The 13,756-nt window shown below is 69.7% G+C and overlaps 6 protein-coding genes across 6 annotated transcripts; 2 read left to right on the top strand and 4 right to left on the bottom strand.

Annotated features, from left to right (window-relative positions):
* Positions 1-11: 11 nt before the first annotated feature.
* Positions 12-2,107, bottom strand: EMIHUDRAFT_413815 (hypothetical protein). The gene is made up of 3 exons (XM_005780915.1): positions 1,958-2,107; positions 698-1,837; positions 12-589 (listed from the first exon to the last, which is right to left on the bottom strand). Exons 1-3 carry the CDS (start codon positions 2,087-2,089, stop codon positions 251-253), a joined length of 1,611 nt encoding a protein of 536 aa, XP_005780972.1. The 5' UTR covers positions 2,090-2,107; the 3' UTR covers positions 12-250.
* A 222-nt stretch (positions 2,108-2,329) lies between these two features.
* Positions 2,330-4,012, top strand: EMIHUDRAFT_204455 (hypothetical protein; the record flags this gene model as incomplete). Its single annotated transcript, XM_005780914.1, has 4 exons — positions 2,330-2,370; positions 2,601-2,730; positions 2,805-3,062; positions 3,803-4,012. 4 exons carry the CDS (start codon positions 2,330-2,332, stop codon positions 4,010-4,012), a joined length of 639 nt encoding a protein of 212 aa, XP_005780971.1.
* Positions 4,013-4,466: 454 nt separating this feature from the next.
* On the bottom strand, positions 4,467-6,111 carry EMIHUDRAFT_100004 (O-methyltransferase; the record flags this gene model as incomplete). The annotated part of the gene is made up of 3 exons (XM_005780913.1): positions 4,467-4,647; positions 4,971-5,084; positions 5,174-6,111. 3 exons carry the CDS (start codon positions 6,109-6,111, stop codon positions 4,467-4,469), a joined length of 1,233 nt encoding a protein of 410 aa, XP_005780970.1.
* A 915-nt stretch (positions 6,112-7,026) lies between these two features.
* EMIHUDRAFT_64218 (hypothetical protein) lies at positions 7,027-7,422 on the bottom strand (the record flags this gene model as incomplete). The annotated part of the gene is made up of 1 exon (XM_005780912.1): positions 7,027-7,422. A coding segment is annotated over one exon (396 nt), but the record flags the coding sequence as incomplete, so codon positions are not given.
* A 230-nt stretch (positions 7,423-7,652) lies between these two features.
* Positions 7,653-10,439, top strand: EMIHUDRAFT_450022 (hypothetical protein; the record flags this gene model as incomplete). The annotated part of the gene is made up of 5 exons (XM_005780911.1): positions 7,653-8,355; positions 8,938-9,135; positions 9,271-9,450; positions 9,586-9,829; positions 10,318-10,439. Exons 1-5 carry the CDS (start codon positions 8,023-8,025, stop codon positions 10,437-10,439), a joined length of 1,077 nt encoding a protein of 358 aa, XP_005780968.1. The 5' UTR covers positions 7,653-8,022.
* Positions 10,440-10,899: 460 nt separating this feature from the next.
* Positions 10,900-13,083, bottom strand: EMIHUDRAFT_463135 (hypothetical protein). Its single transcript, XM_005780910.1, has 7 exons — positions 12,877-13,083; positions 12,360-12,720; positions 12,215-12,284; positions 12,023-12,102; positions 11,861-11,950; positions 11,614-11,746; positions 10,900-11,561 (listed from the first exon to the last, which is right to left on the bottom strand). Exons 1-7 carry the CDS (start codon positions 13,002-13,004, stop codon positions 11,083-11,085), a joined length of 1,341 nt encoding a protein of 446 aa, XP_005780967.1. The 5' UTR covers positions 13,005-13,083; the 3' UTR covers positions 10,900-11,082.
* Between the last annotated feature and the right edge of the window lie 673 nt (positions 13,084-13,756).

The following is a 13,756-nucleotide window of genomic DNA, read 5'->3' as shown; positions in this document are numbered from 1 at the left end:
AAAGTTTTCTCTTTGGACTTTGCAAGCGTGTGTGTCCCCGTGAAATTCCGCTTTGCCTCGAGCCGTCTACCGGTCTAGGAAGGGGCAACACCAGTGTGTGAGTGTGTGTGCCAACCCCCAGAACACCCACCTCTGTGGAGATCGCCCCCTAGATCGCCCCTCCGCCCGCGTGCTGCGCCCAGCTGGCGCGCTGGCCCTGCTGCCAGTTTGGCAGTGCTTGCTGGACGCTGCTCGGCGCGGGACTCGGCGTCTACTTTCTGCCCGAGAGCATGAGCGGCGAGAAGAGGAGGAGAGCGAGGATCACGGCGAGCGTCTCCTTGAGGCGCATCCAGTTGGAGCTCTTGGTGGTGTCCGCGAGGCCGAAGATCGGGCGGTAGTCGCGCGCCGTGTACGGGACGAACACCTCGAAGAGCGGGTTGCTCTTGCGGCACGCGCCGAAGCCCATGTCCTCGACGAGCTTGTCGTGGTACTTGGGCATGTGCAACTGCTGGATCGCCGCGCGCGCCGAGGTCGACGGCATCCACGTGCGCTTCCAGTGCATCTCCTGCTCGACCGAGCGCTGCATCTCCGATGCTGAGGGCAGCTTCACCTGGTGGGGAGGGGTGGGGAGGGGTGGGGAGAGGTGGGGAGAGGTGGGGAGAGGTGGGAAGAGGTGGGGAGAGGTGGGGAGAGGTGGGGAGAGGTGGGGAGATGTGACCTCGCCGCCGAGCACGCTCGAGAGCCACGCGGCCTGCAGACCGTGCGTGAGGATGTTGTTGAACGTCGAGACCTCCGCGCCGAGGAAGGCGATGTCCGGCACACCGACCGGCAGCACCGACCGGTAGAGGTACAGCCCGTCGCGCTGGAGCTGCAGCGCATCGCGCACGCACGGCTCGAGGTAGTTGTACGTCTTCGTGAAGCCTGTGCCGTACACAACCATGTCGCAGCTGATCGGCGCGCCCTGCTTGAGCGCGACACCGGCGGGCGTGTACCGCGCGATCGCGTCGCGGCAGATCTTGAGCTTCCCCGCGTTGATCAGGTCGCGCGCCTCATACGTCAGGATTTGGCCGCCCGTGAAGACGTCAATCTCGATGCGCGAGCGCGGGAGCATCTCCTTGGGGATCTGGAACTGCAGGCGAAAGATAATCTCGACGAGCCGCCAGACGAGCCACTTGAGCGGCGTGAACAGCGCGTGCAGCCACCACACGAGGCTGCTCACGTCGTGGTGCGTCGGCAGCAGCGCGTGGCCGAAGCGCGAGTACGTGGCGAACTTGAACGGGATCAGGTTGAGGATGTAGCGCGGCACCGGCCAGTGCGCCGCGCGGAAGAGGAGCGTCACCTCCTCGGCACCGCCCTTGACCGCGGCCACCGCGCAGTCGACGGCTGACTTGCCGCCGCCCACGACGACCACGCGCTTGCCGCGCGCCTGCTCGCGCTCGCGGAAGTGGAACGAGTGCAGCAGCGCGCCCTCGAACTCCTCCTTGCCCGGCGCCGACGGGATGTGCGGCGAGGCGCCGCCGTACATGCCGGTCGCGACCACGACGAAGTCGAACGGCTCTTGGACACCCTCCGTTCCCTGGCCGTTGGGCGCGTGGGTGACGAGCCAGCCGCGCTCGCGCTTCTGCAGCGAGAGGACGGAGGTGTCGAACCGGATCAGCTGTCGGAGCCCAGCGTGCTCGGCGAAGGCTTCGATGTACTCCTGCACCTGGGCGCCCTTGGGGAACTTGTCCCACGACTTGCCCTCTGGGTACGGGAAGGCCGGGAACTCGTAGAGCTCCTTCGGCACCTGCAGGCCGAAGTCTGCGTAGTTGGCGGACCACACACCACCCACCTTGTTCGTCTTCTCGAAGATGGTCACCTGGCGCCGCACGCGAGGCCGGTCACAGTGACTGCGCCGCGCCCAGCCGCACCGATGGCACTGGGTGAGCTCAGCACGAGTGGGTATGCGTGGCGTCGTGTGCGCAGTGGCTCGAGACACCTCGAGACCCGACTTCTTGCCGAGGCGCTCAGCCAGTTGAAGTCCGGCCACGCCTGCGCCGATGACGGCCACCTTCTTGACGTGCACGTAGGTCGAGCACTTGCTGTCGTCGCTTTCGAGTGAGTAGCCCATTGTTGGGGCTGTCTCCGGCCGCGTCTGATGATATATCACGCATCACACATCGCGTTCTCTCTGCAAATCTCACTAGAGTAGTCTTCTGGGAACCACAAACGACCAACACATCAGCACGTGTCCGGGGGGGGCATCCCCGTGAAGCCGCGCTGGCAGCGGAGCAGGTGCCGGACACGGCGTTGGCCGTCTTGGACCGAGATCAGGGCGCAACTGCCTGTCTCATGGGGTTGGTGGACCGTCATGGGGTCGGCGTTGATGCTGCCAATCAGTCGGGGCGATAGGTGGCGCCCCAGCGAGATGCGTTGCGTGCGGTGCTCCGTGCTCGGCGTCGCCTGCTTGAGTGGCCTAAACACGCACTCGCGCACTCGTGGCTTGCAAGGTGTGCGCGAATTGAGGCTTCCGAGCAAGCCCACAAGACACAATACGGCGACAACGCCCCTTGACGGCAAGGAGCCCGAACCCAAAGTCCCGGCCCTTCTGACGCTGCCGACGACGACTGGCCCTGCACGAGGTCGAAAACTGTCAGCGGCGACGCAGACATGGCCACCGTTCCCGGCAGCAGCAGCTCCGCCGGCGGGCCCGTCCTAGAGGTTCTCGCTCACGAACGGCTCATGCCGGCCCTGCGCTCCGCCTTTGAGTACGTCCTGGCGGTGTGTGTGTGTGTGTATCCGGAGAACTCCTCATCGTGCCGTGATCCCGCCACCGCCGTCCGCAGGTTGCCGCCCAGCGGCACCCTTGGCTGCTGCTCCGAGTCCATTCGCTGCGCGAGGAGCTTTTTGCTGCGCTCAGCTGCGCACTTGAGGCGCACTCGTTGCTGCGCCACGGCGCCTCCTTCTCGGAGCACTTTTACTTCATGCAGCGGGGCGGCGTGAGGAGCGCCCGACGCGCCGGCTGGTCTCCGTTGGATGCCCTGGCGGATCGGTTCGCCGCGGTGCGAGGCCCTCGCCGGCTGCTGCTCGAGGTGCTCGTCCTGGTGCGCCTTCCTCCCTGCCGCCACCCGCCCGAGTCAGATCCTCGACAAGGCGAGGCGCCGCGCCTCTCAGGTGGCGCCTCTCTATCTGCGCGCCAAGCTGGACCCACTCCTCTCCGCCGACGCACTCGCCGACGAGCGGGACGGCGAGGGAAGGGGCGGCGGCGGCGACGGCGGAGATGCCGGCGGCGGGCCAAGCGGCGGCGGGGCGGGTCGGCGGCGGCGCGCCCTGTCGCTCGCGTACCGCGCCGTCTGCGCCGGTCTCGACGTGCTGCACCTCTGGCGCGCCTCCGCCCGCCGCCCGCCGCTCACGCAGGACGCGGCTCGCCGCCTGGCGGCGCGAGGTCCTCAGCGGGCTGCTCCTCCCTCGCCGCAGGCAGCTGCTGCTCTTCCTCTCGCGCCGCTCCCCGCACGCCTCGCTCGCCGAGCGACTCCTCCGCTACCGCCTGCTGCCCGCCGCGGCGCCCGCCGCGGCGCCCGCCGCGGCGGACGGCGGCGGAGGCTGCGGAGGCGGAGGCGCGTTCCGAGGCTCGCGGCGCGAGATCGGGGCTCGGTTGCTCGAGCTGCCGCTGCAGCACGCGCGGCAGCTGCTCCTCCTCTCCGCCTTCGGCTACCGCCTGCTCGGCTGGCTGCACCAGTCAGACGATGCGCCGCCGCTCGCCGCGCCGCTCCTGCCGCCGCCGCCGCCCCCGCCCCCGCTCGCGCCGGGCAAGCGTCCGCCGCTGCCCGGCGCGTGCGGCGAGTGCGCCATGTCGCCGATGGAGCAGCCCACCGCCGCGCCCTCCGGCTACGTCTTTTGCGCAAAGTGCATCACCCGCGCGGTGCGGCGCCACGGGCGCTGCCCTCTCACGCACGCTCCGGCGACGCTCCCGTCTCTCGTCCGCTTGTACGAAACCTCTCGCGCACCGCCCGCGCCGCCAGCGGAGGAGCCGCCCGCGCTCTCATCCGCGTGATAATTGCCGTATGTTTATCTGGGTACAGAGCACTCGCTTGCTTTTTTTCGCTCCAGTCCTGCGGATCTTCAGTAGACCGCAGGGCTACGAAGCCTTCACACTCCAAGGGGCTGGGTACAGAGTGTACAAGCTGCGGTATATACTCGTGCAACAACCCTGCTGCCGACTGCGAGTTGTTTTGCTTTTTCTGGGGCCTTATCCCTTGACGTATGACGTTGAACCTTGTCAGCGCCTTGCGTTCTTTATCTTTCTTTGCAATCACCGGGATTGGGCTTTGGCAATATGCACGACACTACTCACTAGAGAGACCAGCCTGACCCAGGTCCTCGCTACGATAAAGGAGAGCCACAATGCTTATAGACCTCTGACACGGCAGCCTCTCCGCTCGCAACGGAGCCCTCGATCCGATGCGCCCTCCTGGCCGCGTCCCGCCGCCGTGGCAGCGCCTCAGCACTCACGGCTGCGCCTCCTCGGCGGGCGGCTCGGCGGCCTGGCGGCGCGCCGCGGCGAGCGCGACGAGACCAGCCGAGGAGAGCGCCTCTGTGCCGGGGCCGGTGGCGGCGGCGCCTCCGAGCGGCACGCCGTCGGCCTGGACGAGGCGGTCGATGGCGGCGAGCTCGAGCTCGAGCTCGAACCTGCAGGGGTTAACCAGAAGTTAATTAATAATTGACACTCGAGCTCGAACCTGCAGGGGCGAGGGGAGAGGGGAAGGACAGGGGGGGGGGGGGGTATGCCAGAAGGGGCTCCTCCCTGCCGAGGGGCTCCGCGCGTAGCGGGGCTCCGCTCTCTGCGCGGCTCTGCTCTCCGGCTCCACCCCACACGCCTCGTCCGCTCGAGCTGCGCTTTCGGTCCTCTCGGCCCTCTCGGCTCTCTCAGCTGCAGGATCACGCGCCTCGTCCGCTCGAGCTGCGCCGCGTCGCCATCGGCAGGAGGCTGGGAGGCGAGGCCGCCGACGGACCCGTCGGCCCGCTGCGAGGCGTAGTGCAGTGGCGGGGCGGCGGGGTCCACCTCCTCCGTCTTGACGATCAGCTGGATGCCGCACCCGACGGGCAGCTGCGCCGTCGAGACGCGCCTGCACGCAGCGGGAGGGGCGAGGGGGGCGGGGGTGGGAGGGTGGGCTGAGTGCGGGGGCGGGAGAGGGGCGGGCGGGGGAGGGCGCACGTGTCGTTTGGCAGCACCTCGTGCAGCGCCTCCATCGCCTGCTGGTCCTCCACCGTCGGGAAGAGAAGCATGCCGAACATGACCAGCACGCCGCCAGGCCGCAGCAGGCGCAGCGACGCGTTGTAGTACTCCCCGTGCATCGGCTTGTCGGCGTCGAGCGAGACGAAGTCGAAGCGGCGGCCCTCCTCCTCGAACCGGCGCAGCGTCTCGATCGCCGGCCCCGTCTCGAAGCTCGCCGCCCTCCCCTCGAGCAGCTCTGACGCGAGCCCGGTCCATGTCGGCTCAACCTCGAGGCAAGTCAGCTGCGCGGAGCGAGGCAGCGCGTCGACGATGGCGGAGGAGGCGTAGCCGGTGAAGCAGCCGATGTCGAGCGCCTGCCGCGGCCGCGCGATCGCCACCAGCGTGCGCAGCAGCATCGCCTGCTCCGGCCCGCAGACGTAGCAGGCCTGCTCGTACGGCACGCGCACCATCGTCGCGTTGTAGACCGCCTCCATCAGCGGCGTCGGCGGCGTGGAGGCGTCGATGACGAAGCGGCGGCACTCCATGTCGGGCGTCAGCGCCAGCTCCTGCCGCTGCGTGTCGTTCATGTGCTGCCCGTACTCCCAGATCTCACCGATGTAGGCCGCCATGTCGGAGCCGCGTAGCGCCGCCAGCCGCTCCGCCTCGGTCCCCTCGACGTCCTTGGACTTGGCGACCCACTCCACCTCGCACGACGGGCAGCCGGGCGCGCGCACGGTGGCCGGAGACGCCTCCATCGCCACCATCCCCGGAATGACGTCGGCTGTCGCCCGCTTCTCCTCTGCAGCCTCGGCCATCGCCGGCCGAGCACCGCGCGCCGCCGCAAAACCCCGGACGGGGGGGGACCGCAGGAGCGGCGGGCCTGCGCGCTGAAGGACGTAGGAGGCGGCCGGGAGAAGCAGGGCGGTGAGCATGCTCATGGGGAGGAGCAAAGAGACCTCCCCACGACCGCGCAGCGCGTGCGTTTTCTTTCTTTCTTTCTTTCCTTTTTCGGCGACAACACCCCCTACTGTGATACATCGAAAACTTCACAGGAATCACTGTGTTTACGGCGTCGGTGGCAGCTCCAGCTGCGCGGGCTCGCAGAGCTCCGCGAAGACGCAGACGAACTGCCGGCTCAAGTTGAAGGCCACGTCGGCCAGCGTGAGCAGTAGGAAGAGCAGGATGAGCGCGCCTGACGCGGGCGGCGCGGGCGGCGTGTGGGCCGGGGGCACGCGCAGTGGAGCAGCGCACGCCGAGGCGCCGCGCTAGTGTGGGGCGCGCGCGCCCTGAGGCCCGCTCTCGACCGCGTTCGCCAGCACCTGCCGCGGCGTCGCGAGCCGCCGCCGCTGCCCCTCGGCGCTGCCCCGCTTGCGCATCTCGAGAACCCTGGCGCCCTCAAACGCGTCGCCCAGCCTCGCAAAGTCAAACGCGCCGCCGCCTCCGCCGCCGCCTCCGCCGCCGCCGCCACCTCCCGGCTCGGCTGCACACATCTGCGGCGGCGTACTCCGGCCCTTTCCCTCGCTCGCCGCCGTCTCCTCGCCCGCGGCCGCCGCCCCGGCCGGCCCCTCGCCGCGCAGCAGCGAGACCTTGTCGGCGAGCGCGGCGCAGCCGGCGACCAGCAGCACCGCCCCCACCGGGCCGCCGCCGGGCGGCAGCGCTCTGGTCGCAGAGGCGGCCCACGCGGCTTGCGGCGGCGTCAGCCCGCCCGAGGAGAGGCCGAAGCGCACCAGCTCGCCCGCGACGAGGAGCGACGCGAGGACGAGCTCCGGAAGCACCGCGGCGAGGCTGGCGCGCGAGGATGCGGAGCCCTCGGCCGCCTCGGCCGCCGCCGCCGCCAGCTCTGGCGCCGCGGCGGCGGCCGAGAAGCGCATCGCCACGCCATTCATGCAGTACCGCCGCCCCGTCGGGCGCGGGCCGTCGGAGAAGACGTGGCCGAGGTGCCCGTCGCACGCGGCGCAGCGCACCTCCGTGCGGGGCAGGCCCAGCTTGAAGTCGACGCTCGTAATGACGGCGTCGTCGCCAGCCGGCGCCCAAAACGAGGGCCAGCCCGAGCCCGAGTCGAACTTCTCTTGGCTGCGGAAGAGGGGCGTCGCGCACGCCGCGCAGGTGAAGACGCCCTCCTCCTCGAGCGCGTTGAACTCGTGCGACCAGGCTGGCTCGGTGCCCTCGCGCCGCAGAACCTCGTACTCGCGCGCGGAGAGCCGCGCGCGCCACTCGGAGTCGGGCAGGCGCAGGTCGGGCGCGGCCATCATCCGAGGCGAGGAGGCGCGGGAGGGGATGAGGAGCATTCTAAACCCGTGAGAAAGAGGGGCGGGGTTGTTTTTGTTGTGCGATTTCGGGGCCCGGGGTTGTGCGTTTACGTGAGGGGCGTCCGCGCGAGTAGGCGCCTTTCTCTCGCGCTGTTGTTTCTTTTCTTTAAGATAAAAAAGAAATCTTCTATCCCACCCGAGAAACACATGGCCGTGCGCTTCGTGTTGAGGCACTCTTTGCTTCTGCTCGTCCTGTTCTCAGCCACCTCCGCCTTGCCCTCTCGCCCGGCCGCATCACGTCGCGCCCTCAACCGCGACTGGTACGCGCGCCGCGCCGCGGCCGACCCGGCGGCGCGGCGCAAGCGGCGTGGCTCCCGCGCGTCGCGGGCAGAGCGCGCGGCGGACGCGCTCTACGAGCCAGTCTCCATCGATCCGAGCGTGTGCTTCCCGGGCCTCGCGCAGGCGGAGCTCGAGGCGGCGGCCGAGCGCCTCCTTGCGGACTGCCACGCTACGTCAGCGCGGCAGCCGCCGCCACAGCCGCCGCCGCCGGCCGCCGCCGCATCTCCGGCGGCGTCGTCCGCAGGCTTGGCCGGCGGCGTGATGTGGGGCGACTGCTCCGTCGGCCCGGTCTTGCGCCAGCGCCTCGTCGGCGCCGGCCTACAGGCGCCGACCGCCATCCAGTCTGCCGCCTTCGGTCCGCTCTCGCGCGGCTCCAACGGGCTCCTCTCGGCGCAGACGGGCGCGGGCAAGACGCTCGCCTTCGTCCTTCCGCTCCTGAGCCGCCTCCGCCGGGGCGACGCCTACTGCGCGCTCGTCGTCTGCCCGAGCCTCGAGCTCGCTTCGCAGCTCGGCCGCTCAGTCGAGCTGCTCTGGCCGGCGGAGGCGAGCAGTGGCGGCGGAGCGGCGCAGCCGGCGCTTCGGGTGGTGCAGCCGGTCGCGGAGGGCGAGGGCGATGCGGCGGAGGGCGACGCGCTCCTCGCGCAGCTCGACGGCTCGCCCCTCCTTGCCGGCACGCCCCACACGCTGCGTGCCCTCTTCGCCGCCGCCGCCGCCGCCGAGGCTGCCGCTTCCGGCGCCGATCCGACGGCGCGGTTGCCGCGAGGGCCGGGCGGCGGCCCGCGCGGCCGCGGCCGCGGCGGCCGCGGTTGGCGCGGGCGCGGGCGCGGGCGGGGCGGGCGGGGCGGGCGGGGCGCGGCGGGCGAGGCGGCCCCGGCGCGCGCCTCTGCGCGCCACTCTGCGGCCGCTGCGGCGCTCCGCTCGTCGGTGCGGGTGGTGGTCCTCGACGAGGCTGACCAGCTGCTCGGCTCGGACGCGCTCGCCGTCGCCGCCGCCGCGCGGCGCGGGCGCGAGGCGCCCCTCACCGCGCGTGAGCGAGCCGCCGAGCGCCGCGCGACGCCGCCCTCGCCGACCGAGCTGCTGCTGCGCGAGGCGCCTTGGGAGCCGGAGGCACGGGCAGCTCCCCGCACCGCCGAGGGGCGGAGCCGTGCGTGAGGCGTCGCGGAGCCGTCTCGATAGGCGGTGCAGCTCGTCGCCGCGTCGGCGTCCGCCTCGCGCACTCTCCGCAGGCAGCTGCAGCCGCTGGTCGGCGGGTCTGGGCGCGCGCCGACCAGCTCGCTCTCGCGCGTGCCAGCCGCAGTCGACGCGGCGGTGCCTCTCATCGAGCCGGGAGGCGGCAAGGCGGCAGGCAAGGCGGCAGGCAAGGCGGCAGGCGAGGTGGCAGGCGCGGGCCACGCACACCTCCCCGGCGGCGCTCCCTCCCTCGACCGCCGTGTCCCCGCCGCCATTCGGCACAGCTACGTGCTGTGGCGGCCGCCGCCGCCGCCGCCGCCTCCCGCGGCGAGCGAGGAGGGCGGCGGCTCGGACGGCGCAGTGCGGGGCCGTGGGGCCGCGAGCGCCGAGCCGCCGTTGCGAGCGCTCCTCGCCGCCGTGGCGCAGCAGCGGCCTGCGGCGGCGGCGATTCTCTTTGCCGAGCGGTCGGTGGGCGTCGCAAAGACGGCCGAGGCGCTGCGCCGGCTCGGCATGACGGGAGTGCGCACGCTGCCCCTCGAGGGAGGGCGGGGAGGGGAGGCGGACGGGGCGGCCGGCGCGGCGGAGGGACCGATTTGTGCGGCGGGCGAGGAGGCGGGGGAGGGGGAGGGTGCGATGCCGTCCCTGCCGGCGGAGTGGCGTGGCGTGCCCCTTTACGTGGCGAGCGAGCGGCACGGCCGCGGACTCGACCTCGACGTGGGGTACGTGCTGCTGCCTGCGCCGCCGGCCACCCCGGCGGGCTACCTCCACCTCGCCGGCCGGTGCGGTCGGCAGGGCAAGCCGGGCACGGTGGTGAGTCTGGCGACGCACCAGCAGGCGCCCCGGCTCGCCGCCTACTCGCGGCTCCTCGGGCTGCGCCTCGAGAGGCTCGGCGGAGACGGTCGGAGTCCGGAGGAGCCCGCGAGTGCAGGGAGCTAGCCAAAGGCGCGATCGGATGAGGCGGATCCAAGCATCCCAGTGTCTAGTTCGCTAGTGGATGTGTCTCAGGACGCATACGAGATACGGCAGTTCTAACGTCAGTAGGTGAGTGTTGTGAGCAGTTTGGGCTCCGGCTCAGGTCGTGGGGCATAGCTCGGGTGTAAACAAGGTCTGGGGCGGGAGCCCCAGCGGCCCGCCGCAGGCGCCGCCGGAGGCTGGCCCGCGCCGCCGCACGCGCACCAGGCGCCGATTTTTCGTGTTTGGCGTTTTTTGCTCAAAATCGATTGAGATATTTTTCTCATCAAATTCTCATCAAAATCGAGCTCGCTACGAGCTCTCTAACTGCACAGCATCTCCTCGTTGAGCCTAGCGCCTAGCGGCGCCCGTACCGCCAACCCCGACATTCTTCTTCTTCGTGCCCTTCTTGCCCTTGGCCCTTGCTGCACTTAGCCGCTCAACCTCCGCCAGCAGCCGAGCTCCTTGGCATGCCGCGCCGCGCCGCCGCCTCCATTTGCTTTGCTTCCCACGCTGCCGCTTCCTCTAAAGCAGCGCCGCCACTAAATGGCGTATAACCAGGTCAAACTCCTCCACACGTCGGACCAGCCATGCGTCGGCCACGGCGACGAGACGTCTGCATGCACAGCTCGCCACCCGACGATTGAACATGCCAGCCGGGCTCTACCAGGCTCAAAACTATTCACAGCTAATGAAAACTAGAAAAACTCGCGGCTTCAACAAAGAGTGTTTGAGGTGGCTTCGCGTCCTCAGCACCAATGGGGGTCACCATCAAGACAGCTCTATTCACACCCTTTTTGGTTTGAAGCCACTCGGCTCTCGGGGATGTTTGTTTACACCCAATCGCTGGGCCCTCTGACCTGAGCCGGAGCCTTTTTGACTGGTTGTGTGGAGCGTGGGTGTGACTATATCCGTCTGACTAACTGTGTTACCCGCTGAAGAATATCGCAGTGCGGAAGAGACGCCACAGAGAGCAAAGAGCCAGCGCCCAAACCGGAGATGCACTACTTGCGGAGATTCGGCGGGGTCCCCAGGATTCGGAAAGTAAGAGTTGGGGATATTGTACACCCCGCTCTCCATCGCGGGAGAGAGAGGAAGGATATCTCTCGCTTCGCAGGATCGAGAAGAAGCTGAAGAGGAGGAAATCGAAAATTCGCAAGCTGACGAGCCGCGGGGAGCGGAGGAGGGTTCTTCCTACCTCTACCTCTGCCGCTTGCTCGCAATCACGGCGGCGGCGACGGCGCTGAGCACGAGGGCGGCAGTCACCTTTGCGACGCCGCTCAGCTGCGGACTGAGCGGTGCCCCCGCGAGGGGCTCGGCGCCGGCCCCCTGCTGCAGCAGCATCGCGCCCGCCGCCGGCCGCACCACAAAGACGGACGCGGTGCGGCCGCCCGCTCGCTTCGGGTACTCGGCCTCGAAGGCAGCGAGCAGCGCGGGGACCGCAGAGCGGCTGAGCAGCGTGACGGTGCAGCCTCCAAAGCCGCCGCCCGTCAGGCGCGAGCCGTGCACGCCCGGCACGCCGCGCGCGATCTCGACCAGCGCGTCGAGCTCCGGCGAGGAGACCCGGTAGTCGTCGCGAAGCGAGGCGTGCGACGCGAACATCAGCCGGCCCACCTGCGCGTAGTCGCAGGCCTTGAGCGCCTCCTTGGCCTGCAGCGTGCGCTGGTCCTCGGAGATTCCTGACGCGACGACGCGGGGCAGGGTGGGAGTCTCTCGCCGCCGCCACGCCACCGTCGCCCGGCCGCAGCGCGCCGTGCCGCGCCCGCCTCACCGTCGCCTCGGGCAGCGCGTGCGAGCGAGCGACGGTCTCGAGCATGGACAGAGTCGCGTCGCGCAAGTGGCGCACCTCGGAGTGGCCGGCGGCCTGCGGAGGAGAGGGCCACCCGCGTCAGGGGGCGGGGCGGAGGCGGGAGGCGGGAGGCGAGAGGAGGAGGGAGGAGGGGAGGCGGGAGGCGGAGGAGGGAGGGGCGTCGTCAGCCTGCATCGCGGCGCACGCGTCTTTGCACTGCTGCACGCGGTCGGGGTACTCGGAGCCGGAGAGCTGTGGCTTGACGTTCGAGTCGGCCACCTGTGCAGGCACGGGCAGCGCTGACGAGGCGCCGCTCACACCGAGGCGCCGCTCGAGCCGCGCGGGCGACACCACGAGTGCGATCCTCGGGTCAGAGAGCGGCACCGACTCGGTGGCGTACGGAGGGCGGCAGTCGATGAGAAGCGCGTGGCCTACGGTGCCCGGCCGAGCCTGACGCCCCCGCGCGCCGACGCCGCGGGCCGAGAGCCGAGGGCTGCGGCTGGAGAGGGGGGTGGCGCGGGTGGCGGTGGGGTGGCGGCGGACCAGCCTCTCCGCACGCACAGACGAACTGGTCCGTGATGCCGCACGGCGAGTTGCAGAAGGTCTGCTCGGCCTGAGAGCGGCGCGGCCGGCGCGGGAGGCTCGCCCACGGGGCGTGTCTTTCTCGCGAGCTGCGCGCGGTGCTCGCCTTTTGGCAGACGAGCGCCTTCCCCTTAGGGTCTGCCCCGAGCCGGTAGATGCTCTCGAGCAGCGTCGCGGTGGCAACCTCGAGCGAGGCGGAGGAGGAGAGGCCGCTGCCGAGCGGCACGTCGGAGACGACGGCCGCGTCGAAGGCGCACGACCCTCCGGGCAGCATCGGCAGCATTCCGAAGACGACGCCGCGCACATAGTTCGTCCAGTCGCCCTCTGGCCCGGGGCTGAGGGAGGAGTCGCCGGGGAAGGTGGAGATGGCGCCCGGCACACCCGCCGACGTGATGCGACATGTGGCGCCCGTCCTCCGTCGCGCCGCAATCACCGTGTACTTGCCAATGCAGAAGGGCATCGCGAAGCTGCGTGGCGGCGGAGGAGCATCACGCCGTGTGAGGCTGACGCGGTGCACGCACTGCACGCCCAGCATGTGCGCGCAGCGGACGCGACGCTGCGGTGGGTGGGAAGTGAGAGCGCGCGCGCGCGCACGCACGCGGAGCGAGCACAAGCGCACGCACCCTTCATTATAGTCGGTGTGCTCGCCGATCAAGTTGACGCGCCCGGGCGCACAGACGATAACGTTGGCTGGCTCCTGGAAGACCCGCGCAAACAGCTCCTTGGAGCGCAGTATCAGCTCCGCGGACATTTCTGGAACAGAGTAGGCTAACACGCGCTGTGCAGGCTGTGTGTCAGACCGGCTGTGTGCATCGTAGAGTCGTTCATCGCATCGCGCGCTTCCGGAGAGGAAAAAATTTTTTTCTGTGCGATCTCTTGCCGTGGGCCTCTCCAGACCTCCTCTTGCCTATGGGAGTACCCACACCCAGTCTACTTCCTGGACACAGGCACAGGTTTGGCGCGAGCTTTTTCTTCAAAAGGCTATAGTGCAGAGAAGAAATGCGGTTTGCCGCACCGCGGTGTAGGTACATGTAGGTACGAAGTCGACGAAGATTGTTTTTCACTCGTTTCGGCGGCGGCAGGGTGATCTCCCCCGGCAGAGTGATCTTGAAGAAAGTTACAGAGATGACACCCCGCATTGATCGAAGCGGGAGTGCCTCGGGGTTCGTGCGGTGGGCCGTCGCCCATGATTCCGGGAGATATCAGCTCTATTTATTCGGAGTGGGAGTCAGATAGACTCGAGGGGCCAAAATCGCGAGGAGAGGGAGCTGCGGGGCAGGCTGCGCCGAGAGGCTGGAGAAGCCGAGAGCAAGGGAGTGGGAGCTGGGAGGGATCGGCAGGCGGCGGCGTCGTCGCAGAACGAGGCAGAGGAGAGCGATGAGGCAGAGGACGACGGGGCAGGAGAGAGAACGACGAGAGTGGGACGACCGCGAGGTGGCATGAAGGTTGCTGCGAGAATTGGCGAGAGACTCAGACTGCTCAAAAGCGAGACGCGGCGATATA

Source organism: Emiliania huxleyi, assembly GCF_000372725.1.
Source record: "Emiliania huxleyi CCMP1516 chromosome Unknown EMIHUscaffold_21, whole genome shotgun sequence".
In the NCBI taxonomy this organism is placed as follows: domain Eukaryota; phylum Haptophyta; order Isochrysidales; family Noelaerhabdaceae; genus Emiliania; species Emiliania huxleyi.
This window is presented reverse-complemented; position numbering and strand designations above follow the sequence as displayed.

What these genes read in the sequence shown, in the direction of transcription:
- EMIHUDRAFT_413815 (XM_005780915.1), bottom strand. Translation starts at nt 2,089, where the DNA reads ATGGGCTACTCACTCGAAAGCGACGACAGCAAGTGCTCGACCTACGTG. An exon ending in GCAAGAAGTCGGGTCTCGAG is followed by an intron (nt 1,838 to 1,957) that starts GTGTCTCGAGCC and finishes GTGCGGCGCCAG; the next exon opens with GTGACCATCTTCGAGAAGAC. An exon ending in CGAGCGTGCTCGGCGGCGAG is followed by an intron (nt 590 to 697) that starts GTCACATCTCCC and finishes CCTCCCCACCAG; the next exon opens with GTGAAGCTGCCCTCAGCATC.
- EMIHUDRAFT_463135 (XM_005780910.1), bottom strand. Translation starts at nt 13,004, where the DNA reads ATGTCCGCGGAGCTGATACTGCGCTCCAAGGAGCTGTTTGCGCGGGTC. An exon ending in CTGTGCGTGCGGAGAGGCTG is followed by an intron (nt 12,103 to 12,214) that starts GTCCGCCGCCAC and finishes CGGGCACCGTAG; the next exon opens with GCCACGCGCTTCTCATCGAC. An exon ending in ACCCGAGGATCGCACTCGTG is followed by an intron (nt 11,951 to 12,022) that starts GTGTCGCCCGCG and finishes GTGCCTGCACAG; the next exon opens with GTGGCCGACTCGAACGTCAA.